The sequence below is a fragment of the Glandiceps talaboti genome, chromosome 21 (genome assembly GCF_964340395.1).
Source record: "Glandiceps talaboti chromosome 21, keGlaTala1.1, whole genome shotgun sequence".
Classification (NCBI taxonomy): Eukaryota; Metazoa; Hemichordata; class Enteropneusta; family Spengelidae; genus Glandiceps; species Glandiceps talaboti.
In genome coordinates, this window is record NC_135569.1 from 5,529,084 (window position 1) to 5,549,665 (window position 20,582).

General features: G+C 36.0%; 1 protein-coding gene across 1 annotated transcript; it reads right to left on the reverse strand.

Moving 5' to 3' along the window:
- Nucleotides 1-431: 431 nt before the first annotated feature.
- On the reverse strand, nucleotides 432-18,851 carry LOC144451455 (putative N-acetylated-alpha-linked acidic dipeptidase). The gene is made up of 16 exons (XM_078142293.1): nucleotides 18,532-18,851; nucleotides 17,040-17,177; nucleotides 15,148-15,295; nucleotides 14,636-14,761; nucleotides 13,886-14,075; nucleotides 12,911-13,013; nucleotides 11,069-11,241; nucleotides 9,717-9,836; nucleotides 9,176-9,258; nucleotides 8,860-8,991; nucleotides 7,518-7,606; nucleotides 6,832-6,922; nucleotides 5,233-5,491; nucleotides 4,352-4,433; nucleotides 3,553-3,651; nucleotides 432-3,079 (listed from the first exon to the last, which is right to left on the reverse strand). Exons 1-16 carry the CDS (start codon nucleotides 18,849-18,851, stop codon nucleotides 2,887-2,889), a joined length of 2,346 nt encoding a protein of 781 aa, XP_077998419.1. The 3' UTR covers nucleotides 432-2,886.
- Nucleotides 18,852-20,582: the final 1,731 nt, after the last annotated feature.

A 20,582-nucleotide genomic window follows, 5' to 3' on the forward strand; every position in this document is an offset into this window, starting at 1 on the left:
CAATGCTTGTCAGCAGTAATCCATCACACACTGACAGGCGGTTGTAATTGCAGTTGTAATTGGTTACCTCGTTCAGTTTACTAAACTCAACCTCCAGTTATATAAGAACACAATGATGTCATGTTTATCTCAACGCTCCGACAGCAGGGGGGAGAAGAGATAGAGAGATAGATAGATAGAGAGAGAGAGAGAGAGAGAGAGAGAGAGAGAGCGAGAGAGAGAGAGAGATAGAGTTAGAGAGATAGACACACACACACATAGTCAAATATCATATCATCCACTTATCATTTTAGGTACATAAACCTACAGACCAACTATATACAAGGAACGAAGGCAAACATTTCCTCTATTAATTTAATATATATAAAAAAACTTATCTTATTCATTTTGCACTTCAATGCAATAAAACAAAATATCAAAGATACGCAACAACTCATGTACAACAGATCACACTAACTTGCCTTGAGTACGTAAAAAAACCCACCATTTTTTCCTTGCGCTGGAATATTATTATATATATAGTACATCTGAACTCAAGCACATTGACTTTTTACCTGCACAAGTCTACAGGTGTCGACCAAAGCTTTAGTTCTGCTTGCACTAACTATTAATTGCCTGAAAAGTTTTAAAAATCTATGTTGATATTTTACCTAATAATTTTGTATATGACCTTGAAAAACTTTGACACCTGTGTGTGTACGTTTATCATCCTTAATCTCACAGGGACACGTAACATTGCTTTGATAAGAGAATGTATATGTACAAATACTGTCTACCAGTATGATTCTGAATAACTTTGCTGCAAATGAATGTACTATGTTCTCTCCTCCTTACGCATAAAGATTTTTTTTCTTTAGATTCATAGCAGAATTGGTAATGGTATATTATTTATTCCTCCAAACAAGCAAGACGAAGTAAAAGTAGCAACGATTTTTCATATTTGTAATATAATATTTTTCCATCCATACAGCAAAATTATGTGCCCCTGTGATTAATCTAGATCACCATTTTTTGAGTTGAGGTCTTTTGACCAAAATGCAGCGAATTTTTAAATATAACTCTGAATGGAAATAAATATTGATTGATTAAAATATAAAGAATTCCAATACAATATGTGTTTACAGAATAAAAACTCCTTACAGTCTAATAAATTTCAGAGAAAACTTGTTTTCTGAACTTATCGATAGTTCTCCATCAATCCAAATGACTTTTCTTTATTTTTGGATTTGACGGACTTATAAATGATGGGAGTATACTTTAGAGGATTGACGAAGTCAATTTGTTTCCTTAAATGTTGACAAATTACTTATGTTGGGTGGATTTCTACAACCCTTGTCTGACGTGGACTTATGCAAATGACTTATGTTGTAACTACAATGATGTAGGCTTGGTGTTTCACTCATGGGACATTACACTTTTGACACAAAGATGGACATATCTCGACTCTAGACTAACAATAACAGAGACACAACAAACACAGCAGGATCCTTTGCCCAATCACATTGAACACTGATAAGCATTACTATTCTTTCACAGTGCAGTAAAAACTGGCTTCTAATGAAAACATTACACATGGCCTTGATGATTTTAATGGCTGTAATTGTTTATTTTGTAACTGATTTAAACTTTTTAACTTGACTACTTCTACATCCCCACTGTGTAAGGCACCTATGTAATTGTTTCTTTTGCATTAGAAGTTGTCCGAGGGTGTGTAATAAATGTCATTTGCCTGAGTGAAACACTAAGCCAACATCATTTTAGCTGTATCTATGAAATGAAAAACACACTTCTGTGGATGCTAAGGTAGTAGACATATACATAACAATAGACTTCACATCCGATCTGTGATCTTGCTTCACTGTCTCATTTACCATTCGTAATATGATCAATAGACCTGTTGCTGGTTCCGAGATGCATTGCGTGTCTCTCCATACAATGCCATGTATTGTACGTGCTGAGGATTTTGCACACGCTACTCAGGGGGCAAGTTTGTCACCTGACCGTACCCTGGGTTCATCCATAAAATCCCTCTATATCATTGATGGCGTTTAGTTCTATAAAATCACTCGTAATCAAAGAGGTCAACATGTCTTACCATCATTTCCTGATAAAAATGTTATTTCAAACGTAATAAGACAAAACAAGACTAACTGTAACAACATAAATGCCGTCCTCGCGCACAATGCATCTTGGAACTGGAAAATCAACTATGGCAACCGATTAATGTGGCTTGAAAATCATACTCTCAAACTGAGTGGTTTGAAAAAACTCACTCAAACGGATTGGTCGCAACGGGGATGGAGTGAGTGACAACGAACATCAGCCTATTGGACTATATTCAAATGAAGTCAATATGTAAATGTGCCCTTGTTGAAATGAGCACAACAGCAAAACAATATATATATATAGCGAATATTATGTAAATATCTGCAAACAGGCATGCTGATACATGTCATTGCACGGTGTGGATAAATGACTTGGCTGTCACTGCTAGCATTACAAGTGAGTGGTGAGAGAGCAAAGCAAAATCACAGATCAAGATGTAAAAAGGCTAAGTTAACATAACAATAAAATAGAAACGGAACAGTAAGGCACGCCATTTTGACATCCCACAACAGTTAATTACATTACCGTATATCATAGTATAGCACACATTAAAAAACACTTCTACATTTTCTTCACCCTCCTCCCCCTGTGTTAATTACAGCATGTTACATACAACATGTTGACCAAAAATGAACATTTAAGTCTAATTTCTAATATTATCCTCAACCACATTTTGGCTATTAAAAAAAATGGACATTGAATCCCTCTAATATCTTCCTGTGTAAGTTTCACAGATTTCCACCAAGTCTCGGTCGAACAAATATCTTTTGCTCAGTCTCTTTACTCTTGTCCCAGATTGTCTTGAAGACTTGCTGCTGCAGCCTGAATAGATAGAGTCACTAGAGAGATTTGTTTCTTTACCATCTCCATACTCTGAGTGTCACTTGAGTCAGCCTGCAGTATGCTGCTAGTAATACCAGAAAGACTCGCACCCTCATATATGTTCTCTGATTTTGGGGCAAATAACACATGTCTGCAAGAAAATCAATCAATCAATCAGTCAATCAAACAAGCAACAATCAATCAATACATCAGCCCATCAATCAATCAATCAATACATCAATCAATCAATCAATCAATCAATCAATCAATCAACGAAAAAAGCATTTACATCATGAAAAATAATCAATTACTTCATCCAAAGTGTGAATTATTTGGTGTCCTGATATGTTAACTTTAGGGTTTAGTGGCATTTTTAAGTTTGACGTGCCAGACTCCAAAAACCCAATGTCCCATCAATGGCAATAAAAGGGACTATGCGCACTACACACAGCCCAGCGGGGCTATAGGAATGACCCACGTCCATCACACATATCTTTGACACCCATGACTCAATTTCAACCAAACCTGGCAGTACTGTCATTATGATAACTACATCCATAGGGAGAGGTGCTTTATAAAAATACACTATTACATAACATTATATTATCAAGAAAATTCACTTACTTGTACTGTGGATTTCTGTTTGCCAATGCAATATCATTTCTTATAAACATCCTCTCTAACTGCATCATTTGATCATTGATGGCTCTGACGGCCAATGGACTGTAAAGAATACAAGAAACATGGTTTTACATTGCTTTGTTGCGATGAAAGAAATGACTGCTGAATATAGATTATTATACCATGCACAAGCCAAGTTGAACAAAAAATATGGAATTTATACCCTGTTCGTTCTATGTCATGACAATGCATGTCTATGTCACTGATTCTGCTGTATTCAAAATATGAGTCAAATGTTCAAAATTGCCATTACTTTCCCTGATTTTTCTTTGATATTATTGGCGCTGGTATAATTATGTTATTCTCCAAAATTTTTCTTCATTCAGCCAGAAAATACTCATGACCTAACGGTTGTCACTATTAGTCTAGTGACCTGTAGTGACAAAGACCCTACTTCTATTTTCCTTTGCTGAACAACAAAAAAAATATTGGGGAATACCATCTAATCATACCATGCACAATCAAAGTTATTCTCTTTGAACAGAAAATACGGATTATATACCATGGTCATTCTACATCACAAGTCACACTCGGGGGTCTTTGCACTGGCGCTTGCAGTGTTTTCTGGTACACTTTCATTTGCTATGTTAATGAAAGTATGGCTGCAAAGAACACTGCAAGCACTCATGCAAATACCATAACTGCAATACTTGCACTTGTGCATCATGGGGTTAAGTCACATTATGCTTGCACAGGTTGAAGTCTTGTCAGAGCAATATAAACTAATGATTTCTCTACTTACTTAGACAGCATATCCTCATTTACATTGAGGTGGAATCTTTTAGCGGCAGTTGTCAAATTATGAATGGCAATATTGAGATAATCTGTTGGGAGGAAAAATGAACAGATTAGGGCGGCCTTACCTAATTCTATGTTTCTCATAACATGACTGACCCTATTTTTCTTAATTCTGGCAAAATAAATGAAAAATAAATTGATGCCCTCTACAGCATGACGAGAAAATAATCACATCACTGATTGTCAGATGGCACACCCATGAGCGCATATCTGAATGAAAATTATTGTTAATTGCTGACGTTCATGAAATTCAATGAAACACATGGTTCAAAGTTTCCTCCTGACTTCAATAGGGAACTTACAATTGAGACTGAGCATGATCAGACGCAAAGGACTATGGGATTATCTGTGGTTATCGTAATACCTAATCTGGAGCTACTGATAAAATTAACTTCCCACAATGGTCAGGGTAAATATAAATTGATCATTTGTGGTTACAAACAATGTATCAACATTGTTTACAATGCTAATTGATTAGTATCTATTACCACATTTCCCATGATGCAACATTCAACATGGCGGGTTTGCAAGTTCCCTATTGTTATTTCTATGTCATTCAGACTGTTAAAGTACAATTATGAATTCAAAGTATCACCATGATGTACTCATACCTCCTATGATCATATGACAAGTCTACACCATGGAATTGTATACAATAACAGCTTATGAAGGCTGAATGATTTAGCTGAAATATACACTACGTAAAATGTTTACGATCTGAGGTCAGAACTGATATAAAATATGATCCCAGAGTAAGGAAACAACAATTTTGGTTGTAATCGTTTGCAGATAGTTTCTTTTCTGTTATAATAACATTACACTCACCAATGTATTCAGTAATGCCCTCACTTTCCAATAGAACTGGGTTATCGTCCAATAAGGTATCTCTGTACCGCTGTATTGCAATAGCATAGTGTGTGATGTTCAATGGTAATATCAGCGAATCACTTAGTTCAAGTAAAACAGTACCAACCACTTGTGCCATGGCACGGTGAATTTCAAAATCTGGGTCTATAAATTTCTTTACACTGTAGAAATTGTCATAGGCTGATCCATACAGAGGATACATATGGAACCAGTTCTCCTGGAAATGAAAATTATAGATATGAAGTTAGCTTGGTGTTTCACTCATTGGACATGTTTTTAATACAAACATATATAGACACAATTCAACTCTAGACTAACAAGAACAGTGACAAAACACACAGTTGGATCCTTTACCCAATCACACTGCAAAGTGATAAAACATCGCTGTTCTTTAACAGAGCAGTGGAAACGGACTTCTGCTTAAAAAATTACACATGGACTTGACATTTCTGACTGTTCATTGTAAGGAGCAATAGACATGAATATGACAGTACAAATGTAGATGAGTTTTATGTAAGTATTTACTATTCTGGCAATCAAGGTATTGGCTTACTAAGCTAGACACAAACTAAACCCATTGTCGTGTTCTGGCAATCAAGGTATTGGCTTTCTAAGCTAGACACAAACTAAAACTATTGTTGTGTTCTGGCAATCAAGGTATTGGCTTACTAAGCTAGACACAAACTAAAACTATTGTCGTGTTCTGGCAATCAAGGTATTGGCTTTCTAAGCTAGACACAAACTAAAACTATTGTTGAGACATGTTGATACAACCTTTTGAACATACTAGTATGTTGGTTTAATTGTACTCACAGCAGGGTGGCATTTCTGATGATAATCATGATTTCCATGATCTTGAATGTACATTTTAGGGGACTTCCAATGTTTACACTATCTTGACTACAGTGAGATTAGATTTGTATAACAGAGACAACATTGTCGCCCACTTGTGTAATGTACCACCAAGGGACATCAAACAATAATAGTTTTAGTTTGTGTCTATCTTTGTAAACCGATAACCTAAATTGCCATACTATTTCTCAACAGAGCCCATGCCCTTTTACAACAGAAATATCAAAGGGTTGCTGAAAGACTGTGCGTATCATACACATTTTATGTTCCCCAAGAGCAATTTAGAAAGATAAAGAAACAGGCTTCCCACAGACCACTCAATACAAATATAAACAATACCATCTCACCCCAACTGATGCACAGAGACACACACAACCTCCTTGAAACAAACAAACAAGCTATTTAATGTCATCACATTGCATGCTCAGATTTTGACATATACAAATTAAAACTAGCATGAATTTGAGTCTGCTTGCATGGTTCCCCGTGGTGACATGTGTGTACACATACAGTGCCTGCTTGTCAGCAGGAAAGTGGTGTTGTTTATATTTGTAATGAGTGGTCTGTGAGAAGCCTGTTTCTTATCTATCTAAATTGTTCTTGGGGAATGTGTATGATACGCAGTCTTTTGGTGACCCTTCGGTATTTCTGCTGTATGATTGATCTAACTAGAAGCTATACATGTAGCAGGGTGAGTAAACTTACATAGTGATGGATATACTGTAACTCCATGGATGGAATGCCGACTGTATACATGAATGGTAATGCATCTGTACCACTACCCAGTATATCAACCCTGTAACAATATTAGTTTGACAGAAAGCACATGACTTTAACATTAAATGATACCATGTGTTCATAATGTTATAAGTTACACAGATGAAACTGTGAATATGTGAATGTGGATGAAAAGCCTGGACTCATGTTCATAATCAAGGCATTATGACTACAATACATGTATCTATCTCTCAACTGCCTTGAAGGAACATCAATGAAGCTCATGAGCTTATATTATCAATTTGTCATGACAGTTCAAATGTAACAACAGTGGCTAGCTATTGGTTAACAGTACAGCTATACATTTGTCATCATGATGTAACAACAGTGGCTATTGGTTAAACAGTACAGCCACACATTTTTCATCATGATTTAAATGTAACAACAGTGGCTATTGGTTTAACAATACAGTGGCACATTTTTCATCACAAGTTAAATGTAACAACAGTAACTATTGGTTAACCAGCAAAGCCACACATTTTTCATCATGATTTAAATGTAACAATAGTAACTATTGGTTAAACAATACAGACACACATTTTTCATCACACAACACACAAGATTATCTTAAATATACTGCATACAAGCAAGAGTGACACTCAATAAGCACTTACTTTGGCATTAGTTTCCCATCATATGTCATATTGAATTTCTCATTCCAGTTTTGGTATACTGTCATTTCTGTATGATGTGGACAATCAACCTAATATAATAATAATTTCACAACTGTAACTAGAGGGCACTGAGCAGTATTATCTCTTCCCATACTGAGTAAATCTAACGGAAACCAAAGGATGGCACCCTCAACAGTTGGAGCTCGATGGTGCTAAAGTGAAAATGCCATTGGAAGGGCGCCCTCAATGGTGGAGCTCAATGGCTGAAGTAAGCAATGCCAAAGCAATATGGCACCCTCAAGGATGAACTTGGATAATAATAATAATAATAATAATAATAATAATAATTTATTTATAAAGCGTCAGTATCCACAATAAATGTGATCAAAGACGCTGAAAGCAAATCATACAATACAAATATCAATTAAAAGCAGTTTTAAAAAGTAAAGTTTTAACATTGGATTTAAAAGCAGATAAGTTAGGTGACTGACGGATGTTGAGTGGGAGATTATTCCAGAGAGTGGGAGCAGCAACACTAAAAGCACGATCACCATATGTCTTAGTACGTGATCGAATGGGGCAGAGTTTGAACTGATCAGCTGACCTTAAATTACGACGTGGAACATATAATTTGATCATGTCAGAAAGATAAATTGGATGCAAGTAATACAAAGGCAATTGTGTCTTCATGGGTTGAACTTGGTGGCTGACTAGGATAATGCCATGACTGTCTCATTATAATCTTAATCAAGTGACTCTATACCAAGCAGACTGACATAGTTAGTTCTAATAGTTCAAAACATGCAAATCTTTCAGCTTTCATCAAAACAAAACAAGCTAACTGACAAGTCAAGTTTCATTTACCTAACAGTATGCATTATAAAAATATAATATGACACTAAATAAATATTATGACACTCAACATTTTAATGCTATGATACTGAACACAGTGGCTGAATCATACATGTAGCAAAAATGATATATTTACATCCACTAGATTAGTCATCATCGCAAACCACGGCCTCTTTTACGGCACCGTCCAAACCGCACCATGCGAGAATGTAGATTAGTCATCTGAGATGGTTATACAGTATTCTACTTGGACATAATAAGTGTTTGATGATACACAAATACACACACACCCTACCAGTTACATACTTTTTGACTTGAAGACACACAGTAACTCATAATCTATACTTCCTTTAGCACATCATTCCTTCACCAAAACTTGATAGCATTAAAGTTCAAACTGTAAGCTCTACATTCCTAGTATCACCAACCCCTTTCAACATTGTTTGTAAATTCTTGAGTTCTACCTTTCCATCATTTACTATTAATTTACCTGTTTTGTTGCCTCAAAGATGACCTGTTTCAGAAGTGGACTGCCACTGGCAACAAAAGAGTAGTTTCCCATGACAACCGCATCTAAATTGATGTAGGCTACAGTTCTTTCACCAAGGATTTTCTCATTTTCCTGAAAATCAAGAGCAAACATGAAAACTATACCATCTATAGAATCTACAGAAACCCATAGGTCAATAACTAGAAATCTGCAGGTCAATTTATAGAAACCCACCGGTCAATCAATAGAAACGCACAGTCAAGTCAATCCATAGAAACCACGGATCAATCAAGATGAAAGCAAAAAGCCAGCTTACCTCCACCCACTCTGTAGATCCAATCATCCCATACTCTTTAGCATCCCAACTCGCAAGAATGATAGTACGTCGTGGTTTCCAACCTGTAAGTGTCAAGTTCTTCATTTTAGATAGCACTTTTACAACATTTACTGGTGAAACGTGTGTACTGTTATCACAGTGTGTCATATTAAGAATGGCTCCATAAATTCAGTGTGTGTGTATGTATGTACAATGTATGTATGTATGTATGTATGTATGTATGTATGTATGTATGTATGTATGTATGTATATATGTATGTATGTATGTATGTATGTATGTGTGTGTGTGTGTCCTGTCTGTCTCTCTGTGTGTGTGTGTGTGTGTGTGTGTGTGTGTGTGTGTGTGTGTGTGTGTGTGTGTCTGTCTGTCTGTCTGTCTGTCCTATCAGCTCTGAAGAAATTATTTTGATAAATAGAGATAATCTATTGCAACATCATTCAATAACATTACTAAGCAATTTGACATCCCTACAGTAATACCAGTAAGTGGCCTCCCTGGCAAGTGTACACATCATCTCACCTTGTTTCATTAATATTCCAAGTGCTTTGGATATTTCCATCAGAATAGCTGTCCCACTTCCAGCATCAATAGCTCCATATGTCCAAGAATCTCTATGATTGCCAACTATCACATAACGATCTGTATGGAAACACAAAAGTTACCAGTATATGTAAAGGGGAATTCAGGTAGAAAGTTGCTAAACAGATCGGAGAATTTGCCTGGAATTTGATTTTGATGCTACAAATTTCTTTTTTGCCTGGAAGTAAAAAGTATTCAAATTCAGAAAAAAACTTTGTCATGTGAAAGATTGTTCTTGGTCCTTTTGAAATAACGTGGGAGTGGGGGTGGGGGTTGGGTGTTAACCATCATGTTTGCAAGGAAATCAACACTCTCATCCTTTTCCAAAAGATTAAAACTATACCAGTACATATTCCATTCAAGGTACAACTGCCGACATCAGACAATTGACAATAGAACCAGTTTCAAACAGGCAAAGTAAACAACTGAATTAGATTAATAACACTAGGCACAGCATGCTGGAAGTACAGAGACTTGTATTACATTCCATCATTTGATAAGAACAGTTTTAATGGCCTCTTTACATAATAGTTCAAGTTAACAGGCAAATTCCAGTTCCCCTGGCATTTCAAGTATACACATAAAATGCCATAAAACTGTTCTTATCAAACCATGGTGTGCTGTACAAGTCTTTGTACTTCCAACATGCTGTGCTAATTGTGTTATTAATCCAATTCATTTGTTTACTTTCCTTGTTTGTAAGAGTTTCCGTTCGTCAAACGTCTGACATCGGCAATTGTATTTCGCAGCAGTTATTTTGGATTATTTATCAAAAGTGTTACCTTTAAGATCATTATGTTCCAATGTACAATATTTTACCCATAACTCCCTCTGATTTGTTCTGACACATATAAGCTTTTCAATTCAGATAAATTTCCAGTGTACAGGGTTTTGTGAAAACACTTTTGTGTTTTTTAAATTGCACTTTTGTCACTGACGAGTTTCTGAATACCCATTTTAATTGTATTAGATATTCATTTTTTGTAGGTGATTGAAATTTTTATAAATTTTTCAACAGCCTTTCGTGAAAGGTATGCAGGATGTTTGAAAGGGAATGAGGAAAATACTTGTACCCTTTATGATTCCACGATGGAAATATTTTTCTGAACAGGTATAACAAAAAATATTACATGTTGAAACTCTCGAATACAGACTGACTAATCAAAGTTGATGATTACTTGAAGTTGAAAAGTATTTTATCCAAAGAAATTGTTGCACTTAATTTTTGGTAAAAGAAAATCTTTGGGAGCAATTCCTAGCACAAAAATTAGCAAAAGTATGGTATCATTTACCTGGTTCAACAGAACCCTGAATGGTAGCAAGTATATTTGTGATTGGTCTCCTTTCATTGATGTTATTTACCATTACCCGTAATTTCAGTTCTTGGGACTCATAACCTGGTCCAGTATGATAGGTGCAGCCTGGGTAACCACTTGACCAATCAGGTTCAGGTCCATTCATGGGGCTAGGAAGAAGACACGAGACAAAACATGGCATAAACCGAGGAAAGAAAGTGCCATGGACAGAGGCTACTTTCCATCCATGGGGTTAGGAAGAAAATTGATTTAAAAAAAATGTATGTCTTTGAATCATATGTCTTCCCACTCTTAGATTTGATCTCTGGCATTAACAAGTGATGGTTAAGAATGCTCCAGTAAGGAATCAAAACAAATAAGTAACTAATATGTAGAAAAATCACCCCCCCCCCCCCCCCCCAAAAAAAAAAAAAAAAAAAAAAAAAGAAAAAAAAGAAAAAAAAAAGTACAACTTGGCTTCATATTCCCCTTGAAATATAAACACCTAAATCATATCCAAACAGAACTCAGAATGTTTCCTGGTTATTAATATTAATATGTTAATACATTGGATGTGGACAAGCTTGTCTTCAAAATAAAATGAATAATTTTACCAATTGCAAATACTGTACATTGGAAAAGGTCTCAGTATAGACTAGTTATGAAAGTAGTGAGAATGACGACATACATAAACACAAGTATAATGCAATTTCGGTAAGATCATCTATGATCATATATATGATTTTTAATATATTTTATTGTCTATTTATTTCTCTTCACTCTTTCATTCTATCTTGTATGGCAACCTTAAAACAGCTTCCATAGCTGGTTTGTGTTGAATAACTAACTATGACTTCTGGTATTGGCATTACGTTTACCAAACACCAGACATCTAATAACGCACCAAAAGTGTCACCAACTTTACAAAACGCATACTGTATACTGGGAAATTATCGCGCAGTGTTATTTTTGCGCTTTGGGAGATCACGGTGATTACGCACAGTTTAATTTTTGCACAAGGCTGTCAGTGTTTTTTTTTTTGTGTGTGAACATAAACAATACGTTGAGCTGAGAACAATGAAATTTGACACTGGATTGATGGGCAGTATTGCTGTCGGCATCCATCAGTTGCAGTCCTCTATTGTTTGTAACTGCAAATTTAACATACTGTAACACGTTGATTTGTGACAAATGTAGGTGTTAATTTGTTCAATTATGTAGACAAGTTACCAGATCACACAATATGAAAGTCGGGAATCTCACAGCCCCAAAGCAGGAGTCAACGTTTATGAATAAAATGGCATGAATAACCAATAAACATGCAAACAATGTGTAAACTGAACCGCGCAGTTTTAATTTCGCGCTCACTATCAAGTGCGAAATTGCGCGAAATTAAAAATGAGCGAATAATTACCCTGTGTACAGTATATACTATTGCATGAAAATATGGGCTTGTCCACATGTCAGACAACTTGTATGTAAACATGATATCCACATACAATGTAATTCTGAAATTCATAAACTCATGAGAACGTCACCTAAGATTGAAAAAAACGTAACGTGTGTGTTAACCTCAATTACATGCGAGTATGGTAGTACATGTATATGGTTTGCAAGTCACCTGTGATTTCATAGCATTTTACCTGTGTTATTCAAGTGTTCTTGCGACCTTGTTTGGCTTCCTGTGAGAATGGTAGTTTATGTCTTGCATATCACCTGTGATTTCATAGCATTTTACCTGTGTTATTCGAGTGCCCTTGTGACCTTGTTTGGCTCTAATATTGTACACAAACATCAAAACATCCTACACACAATTTATTCAATAATTGTAATACTTACTACTTTCCACATAAGAGTTTATGTGCATCTTCATAACTAATAACCTGTACAGGAATTGTAGGTAAATGGGCGTCACCTTTATCTCTCAAATAATAACTACCATCTACAACAGAACAAATAAAAGAATGATTATTATGTCTTGGTGAAGGACAACAACTTCTAATATGTAGTTGCCACATCAAACTTAAGCTCCCAGATCCTTCCGTTCGCCAAGCAAAGTTACTGGGGTCCAAAACTTTAGTAAATTGTGCATCACAAACTATGATTGTTATTTCAATTGAAAGAATCCTTCCCCTTCCCTCAAAGTTACTGGGTCTGAAACCCTATCAAATTGTTATCTCCTTTAACCCCCTCCCCTCACTCCATCCAAATTATCTGGGTTATTGCACAGTTACTCAAGGTCTATCAAACAAATATCACCACTTCAAAATTCTTTATATCCATTGTATCTACAGAACAAGGCCTGCTTCTAGGTCCTCCTCCTTCCTTTCAATCAATCAATTAATCAAAAGAATTTGCATAGCACAAAAATCCAATACGACGTAATGTCCTTTAACAAAGTTATTAGGGTCTAAAACCTTAGCAAAATGAGCACCACAAACTGTGGTTGTTATTTCATTTGGAAGAACCTCTCCCTTTCCCTCACAGTTACTAGCCTGACAAACTTTTGTTATTTCCATGAATCTGAGTTATCTGGGGTATAGTAAAGTTATTCGGGGGTGTAGCAAACATAGTTTACAACTTCAAAACCCTTTGCAAAGTTATTGGGGTCCCAAACCCAATCAAATTCTGCACCACAATCTGTGACTGTTATTTCAATTTAATGAACTCTTCCTCCTTCCCTAAAAGTCACCGGGTTTCAAACCCTCACAAACTGTTGTTGGCATTTCTTAAGATCCCTCACCCCCTCTCGATCTCTGAAGTTATCTGGGGCCTGCTAGCAAACATAGGTTACAACTTCAAATATTTCCATACCTATAGACGGAAGTCCTGGTGTAAGTGGATCACCATTATCAAGGTACACTGTTCCTCTTTCTGTTCCATTGGGAGGTAACCACCAGGTATTCGGAAACACATTTACAGGCAATGTGCCTTCCTTGGCATAGTCTCTACTCTCAGGAAAGAGTATAACAGCTTTTGCACCAGCTTCTTCTGCATTTTTCACCTAGAAATAAGAAACACCTGATGATTGAAACTTTTGTAACATTAGTTTATTTTCTTAGGTGGAGTGGGGGTGGACAACAACATTATTAATGACTGTGTGGCTGGCTGGCTTTGTTTGAATTTGAAATTTTATCTCAGCTCCTCACTGAGCTAGCTGTGAGTAGAGATTCAAAGCCATGGATAGTATCTAGACTATCAAATACTAGACTCTCTCTCACAGTCTTCAGAACATCACTAACACTGAGAACGGGGCTGTTTTTGTATGTACTGATATCTATGCATACTTCTAATTTTGTAGTACTGTTTGCCCTCATCCACTACATAGGACTAACAATTCGAGCGACGTGTTATTGTGACCCACTGTGTTATTGAGACGTTTCTGACGTCGCAATAAGACATCACCAAATGATTAGTACAGTACAGTGATATTAGAAGTATGCAGTTGTGTGACATTGTGTGGTTGCCCCCAATACATCTATTCTACAAACATTGACTGAGAAATTCACTGTTACATAAACCTGTCTACATTCTGAGTGGAAAGAAATTCATGACTCAGCTTACCATGTTTGCTTTGTGTATCTGTCCATATCTCATAATCACAATGTTATCCTTTGGAGCATCTGGTATTCGTTGTAATAAGTCACTAAAGTCTTTCTTTGTTCCATAATTTACAAATACTGGTTTGCCCTACATGAATGATAAAAACACCATTCTAAAGTAAATCTTGGAAAAGGCTTGGGTAATTTATTTATACCACACTCAAAGCCAAGTTATTGTCTTTGAACAGAAAATATGGAATATATGCTTGAGGAGCTACATTTATTATATTATTCACTAAATAGTCTTCATTCAGATGGAAAATACTTATGAGTGACCTAAGGGGTTGTAACTACTAATCCAGTGACTCGTAGTGACAAGGGCCCCTTGGGTCACTCGTATTTTCCTTGGTTGAACGAAGAAAAACATCTGGGAATAATATCTTATTGTCAGTCATATGGCCACTTTAGGCTAATGAACATTTTTGGTCATTCACAGATACTTTGATATTAAAGTTTGGTGTTATAATTATTTACCTCTACAATACATTCTTCGCTATCTTGTCTGCAACTACTGTATGCAATGAATGGTTGCAGAATGTGTGGATCCTTTGTATCTCGTGGTGTTATAGATATTACTTCTGCTCTGTTTTCATCAAACACTGATATTTTGTTTTCTGCTTCACTGTAGAAAGTAAACAAGAATAGATTGTGTTGTTACAATTGTGACCAAGTAAACTAAGCCATATAGTTGGGTACCTGGGAGGATAGATGTTGCAAAGTGAATGCTTTGATCCTAAGCATTTTCCATTAGGGTGATCCTATTTTTTCCTGTTTCTCAATACATTGCCAACCAAAATTTCCAAGCTCCGACATCAATTTTTTGTTGTTGAATTTTCGCCATTACTATATTTTACGGAACAACGCCCTCTCTGGCAAGAATAAACAAGTGTATGGACTGTAGGTGTCATCTACAGTCATGACGGTGGCGTGCCAGTTGTTCATGAACAGAACATTTCTTTCATTATGGAAATTATTAAAGCAGGGTTTCAGAGAAGCAATTATGGCCTTGTGTTTTTTTTTAAATTAATAGACTATCCAATAAAAAGATGGAGAGGAAGAAAAGGAAAGGCAGAGAAACATGAAGAAGATGATTTTTTTAACATAACTTGACTGACCGATCCATACATGTAATTGCTATCAAAAAGTAATGACAAACAAAAAAAGATGGACTCACCCTATTTACAAGGAAGTCAACACTATTCATTCCAGAGCTTGAAATTAACTTTTTTCTTTGGTAGCCCAAATGGGCTACTAATTTCAGAAATTGGTAGCCTAAGGATTGTAACCTGTAGTCAAATATTCCTCAACTGAAAACAGATTTCCTCTAATGGAAAAATATGTGTTATTAAAATACTTTCATGTCCATAAATTTTCCATCTTCACATAATCAGTGGTAGCCCGAGTGGGCTACCAGCTGCAAATTATGGTGGCTCCATGACAAGAATTGGTAGTCTGTAGGCATGGGACTATGGTAGCCCCATGACAAGAATTGGTAGTCTGTAGGCATGGGACTATGGTAGCCCCATGACAAGAATTGGTAGTCTGTAGGCATGGGACTATGGTAGCCCCATGACAAGAATTGGTAGTCTGTGGGCATGGGACTATGGTAGTCCCATGACAAGAATTATGGTAGCCCCATGACAAGAATTGGTAGTCTGTGGGCATGGGACTATGGTAGCCCCATGACAAGAATTGGTAGTCTGTGGGCATGGGACTATGGTAGCCCCATGACAAGAATTGGTAGTCTGTGGGCATGGGACTATGGTAGGCCCATGACAAGAATTGGTAGTCTGTGGGCATGGGACTATGGTAGCCCATGACAAGAATTGGTAGTCTGTGGGCATGGGACTATGGTAGCCCCATGACAAGAATTGGTAGTCTGTGGACATGGACTATGGTAGCCACATGACAAGAATTGGTAGTCTGTGGACATGGGACTATGGTAGCCCATGACAAGAATTGGTAGTCTGTGGGCATGGGACTATGGTAGCCCCATGACAAGAATTGGTAGTCTGTGGGCATGGGACTATGGTAGTCCCATGACAAGAATTGGTAGTCTGTGGGCATGGGACTATGGTAGCCCCATGACAAGAATTGGTAGTCTGTGGGCATGGGACTATGGTAGCCCCATTACAAGAATTGTAGGCATGGGACTACTGTTAATTCCGAGCCCTGCATTGTACAGTTGTATTTATAAAGTTGTTATCAATACTCGTCTTTTAGTAGTGTATGTATTTTCATTTTTTCTTAGTGCTGCTCCTAACAATCTTAGTGAGCCCCTGATACAAAAGGGGTGCAATAAATAAATAAATAAATAAATAAATAAATAAATAAATAAATAAATAAATAAATAAATAAATAAATACCTGTTTGGGTTGGACAGTAGGACTTGGTATGTCCTTTTCTTCACTATAAATCCATTGTTTTCCCAGGCATGTGAAATGTACTTAATTCTATCTGCATCCCCAACACTTCCAGTTGGATGAGATGAATTGGAAAAATACCTACAAAACAACATTTTACCATATTTCAAACTGCACTAGCTGTAACTAGAGTATTATTTTTTTCAATCAGACAATCAATATATTCATTGAAAATTGTTAAAATGCCGCATTAATAATTAATACTAGACATTATGACATATTAAAGTGGCCATATGGATGAGAGATGAGAACTGGCTATTTATTTCAGAATTTTAATTTATAAAACTTTAATATGATAATGATTTCTACTGAAATAACATATACCAAGTCCTCGTTTTTAACTCAATAATTTAATTGCAAAACTTTTTTTTTTTTTTAAAAGTGTAGAATGTTTGATATTGTATGTGCAATTACAAACTTTTCACACTTTTTCACACCTTTTTTTCTCTCTTCAATTTATTGAGTTACAAACAAGGACTTGGTATATGTTATTTCACATTCGATAATCTTTTTTCAAGTAGAAAAACATACTTAAATTATTTATCAATTAAAAATCCAAAATAAATACCCAATTCTCATTTATATATCCACTTTAAGGAGGGGTTGATTGTATCCAGATGTAGTACAGCAACATGTTGAAATCAAGATTGCATCAGGGCATTGAATTTCGTTGAATTTATTTGACCATATAATTTAAACAGGTTCAGGGTGCACAATATTATTATTAACTTAAGTCATTATCTAACAAAATAGATTCAAACAACATTCCAGTTGCAGCCAGTGCAGCTTTCAGTAAGACCTTCTAGAAGAATGATGAGCCCAGAATCAATGTCACTTATGTGTGAACATCTGGCACAGATAAAAAACAAGCAATATGATTTGTAACATATATACATGTATGTATGTATGTATGTATGTATGTATGTATGTATGTATGTATGTATGTATGTATGTATGTATGTATGTATGTATGTATGTATGTATGTATGTATGTATGTATGTATGTATGTATGTATGTATGCATGCATGCATGCATGCATGCATGCATGTATGTATGTATGTGTGTATGTATGTATGTATGTATGTGTGTGTGTGTGTATGTATGTATGTACGTACGTACGTACGTACATATGTATGTATGTATGTATGTACGTACGTACGTACATACGTACATATGTATGTATGTATGTATGTATGTATGTACGTACGTACGTACATACGTATGTATGTATGTATGTATGTATGTATGTATGTATGTATGTATGTATGTACGTATGTACGTACGTACGTACGTACGTACGTACGTACGTACGTACGTACGTACATATGTATGTATGTACAAATGTGTGTAATGTATGTATGTACATGTATGCATGTGTTATGTACGTACATATATGAATGTACTAGATTGCATAAGAAACAATGGTATACATACTGGAGAAAACTTTCCAAACTTTGAGGTTTGACTTCCTTCAGAAATGCAGTATTATATTTAACCTCATAATCAGTTGCCATCAGTGTACTACAAATACTAGTAACCAAGTGCCTCCTTGCCAAGTACCCCAGTACAAGTCCAAGTAAAAATACAAGAATAGCTAAAAATATTTTGAGTGCTACTCCTCTTCTTCCGACACAACATTCTGGTGTGGATGGGCTGGATCGGCCCGGATATTCCATTCCCACACCATCTCCATCATTGTCAGCATCCCAACGACTGTATGATGCACTGCCTCCCCTTTCCTCTTTGGCTGTCATTATTATTTATATCTACATATTGAAGAAAATTTACACCTTTTATTAGATCATCCCTGAAACTCCAGATTCTCTTAAATGGGAACTCCACTTCAGGATATAAAGGTATTTCATTAACTTTGAATTCTGGAGTCATTTCATGATTTCATATCACCCTGTGACCCAAGCTTTCATCTTGGCACTGATATTCTCCATGTAAAACATGCAATGACTTCCATGATTGTCAACACACCAGTTTACTTTTCTCCCAACCTCCAATGGCAACTTATCAAATGATTTCGAATAAATCCTTGAACTGCACAGCTTAGTAGAGATGATTTTTGTCTCAAATTTTTTTAATTCACTTCATTTAAAAAAAAAATTGTTTTGGATATATCAAATGTGCACATTTTGTAAAATTTATTTGTCTAGTTATGTATTCGGTATATCTATGTTTTGATAATGTGTCTGTGTGTGAAATGACTGTTATTTGGTGTACACCTGTGTCATCTTTTACGGTAAACACACAAACAAACAAACTGACAGACAGACAGACAGACAGACAGACAGACAGACAGACAGACAGACAGACAGACAGACAGACAGACAGACAAACAAACAAACAAACAAACAAACAAATAAATAAATAAAGACTTTGGGTTGTGAATGATAATTATGTGTTTCATCCTTGTTCACTAATCTAGTACGTAGATGTCCTTTTCGATTGTACATCACCTTGCATCAAGTTATCGTACGGGTCAGTGCAGTGTGGACTTGTCAGTAAACGATCGTCCACTATGTTCACATTGTAATATTGTTTTATCTATTCGAATGCATAGTCTGCAGATTTGGGAGTAGTTGGATCTCTGACTGAGAACGGGAGTCATGCCAACCAAATATATCACACGGTGTTTACTCCGATCCGTACTCAAGCATGTCAAGTCAGAACCTCGATCCTCGTACTAATATTATTTTCAATTTGTAATACATGCGTGACGCTGAAAAATGTTGACCCACAACGACCCTAACATTGTACAGTAAAAAATATGTATCGTTATCAAAACACGATGATACAGAAAAAAAACAACGTTGTGCCCCACCCACGTCTCAATAACATGGGTTTGCGGTAAAAAGACACATGGCATGACAGATGGCACGCTGCCAACAAAATACGCCATCGTTGAAAATCATAACAAACAAAATGTGAACGAAAGCATGGATATTTCGACTTACAACAGACGGAATTCTTCACTAGTTGTCATGTAATGTAGTTTCCGCGAGGTTTGGGCTCCAAAATACTGGATTGTTTGGTGGTCAAAGAATATATCTCACCCTTTGCATAAGCGGAGGCTTCAACGCGCCATGCATGCATGACCCCCAACCTACCGGCACCTTATGCATTCAAAGTCAGCGCGGCGTTGACCTCGTACTAAAGTATATATTTGCATATAAATATATTGTGGTATACATTTTCCACTTTTAGAAATGATTTTAAAAATTAATTCTATAAATAATATAGTTATTATAGTTCAAATAAAAAATGTCATAGTATATAAAATTAGGGCTTAAAAATTTGTTTACTTTCGTACGCTCGTGATAAGAGGTCGAGAAAGTAGTAATTTGTGTCTCCATTTAAAACGACATCTTTGATTGGTCAAGAACTATGGTGATGGAATAAAGCTATTCTGACGCAAATAATACTTTTAGTTTCGTTGATTTTAGTTCGATATCCATCGTCTTTGCGTCAACACTAAC

Bases quoted from the DNA above. Each gene is read 5' to 3' on its own strand.
- LOC144451455 (XM_078142293.1), bottom strand. From the start codon at position 18,851: ATGACAGCCAAAGAGGAAAGGGGAGGCAGTGCATCATACAGTCGTTGG. The intron at 15,296-17,039 runs GTATTTATTTAT...TACTTTCTACAG, and splicing joins CTACTGTCCAACCCAAACAG to TGAAGCAGAAAACAAAATAT. The intron at 3,080-3,552 runs GTAAGTGAATTT...ATTTTCTTGCAG, and splicing joins AACAGAAATCCACAGTACAA to ACATGTGTTATTTGCCCCAA.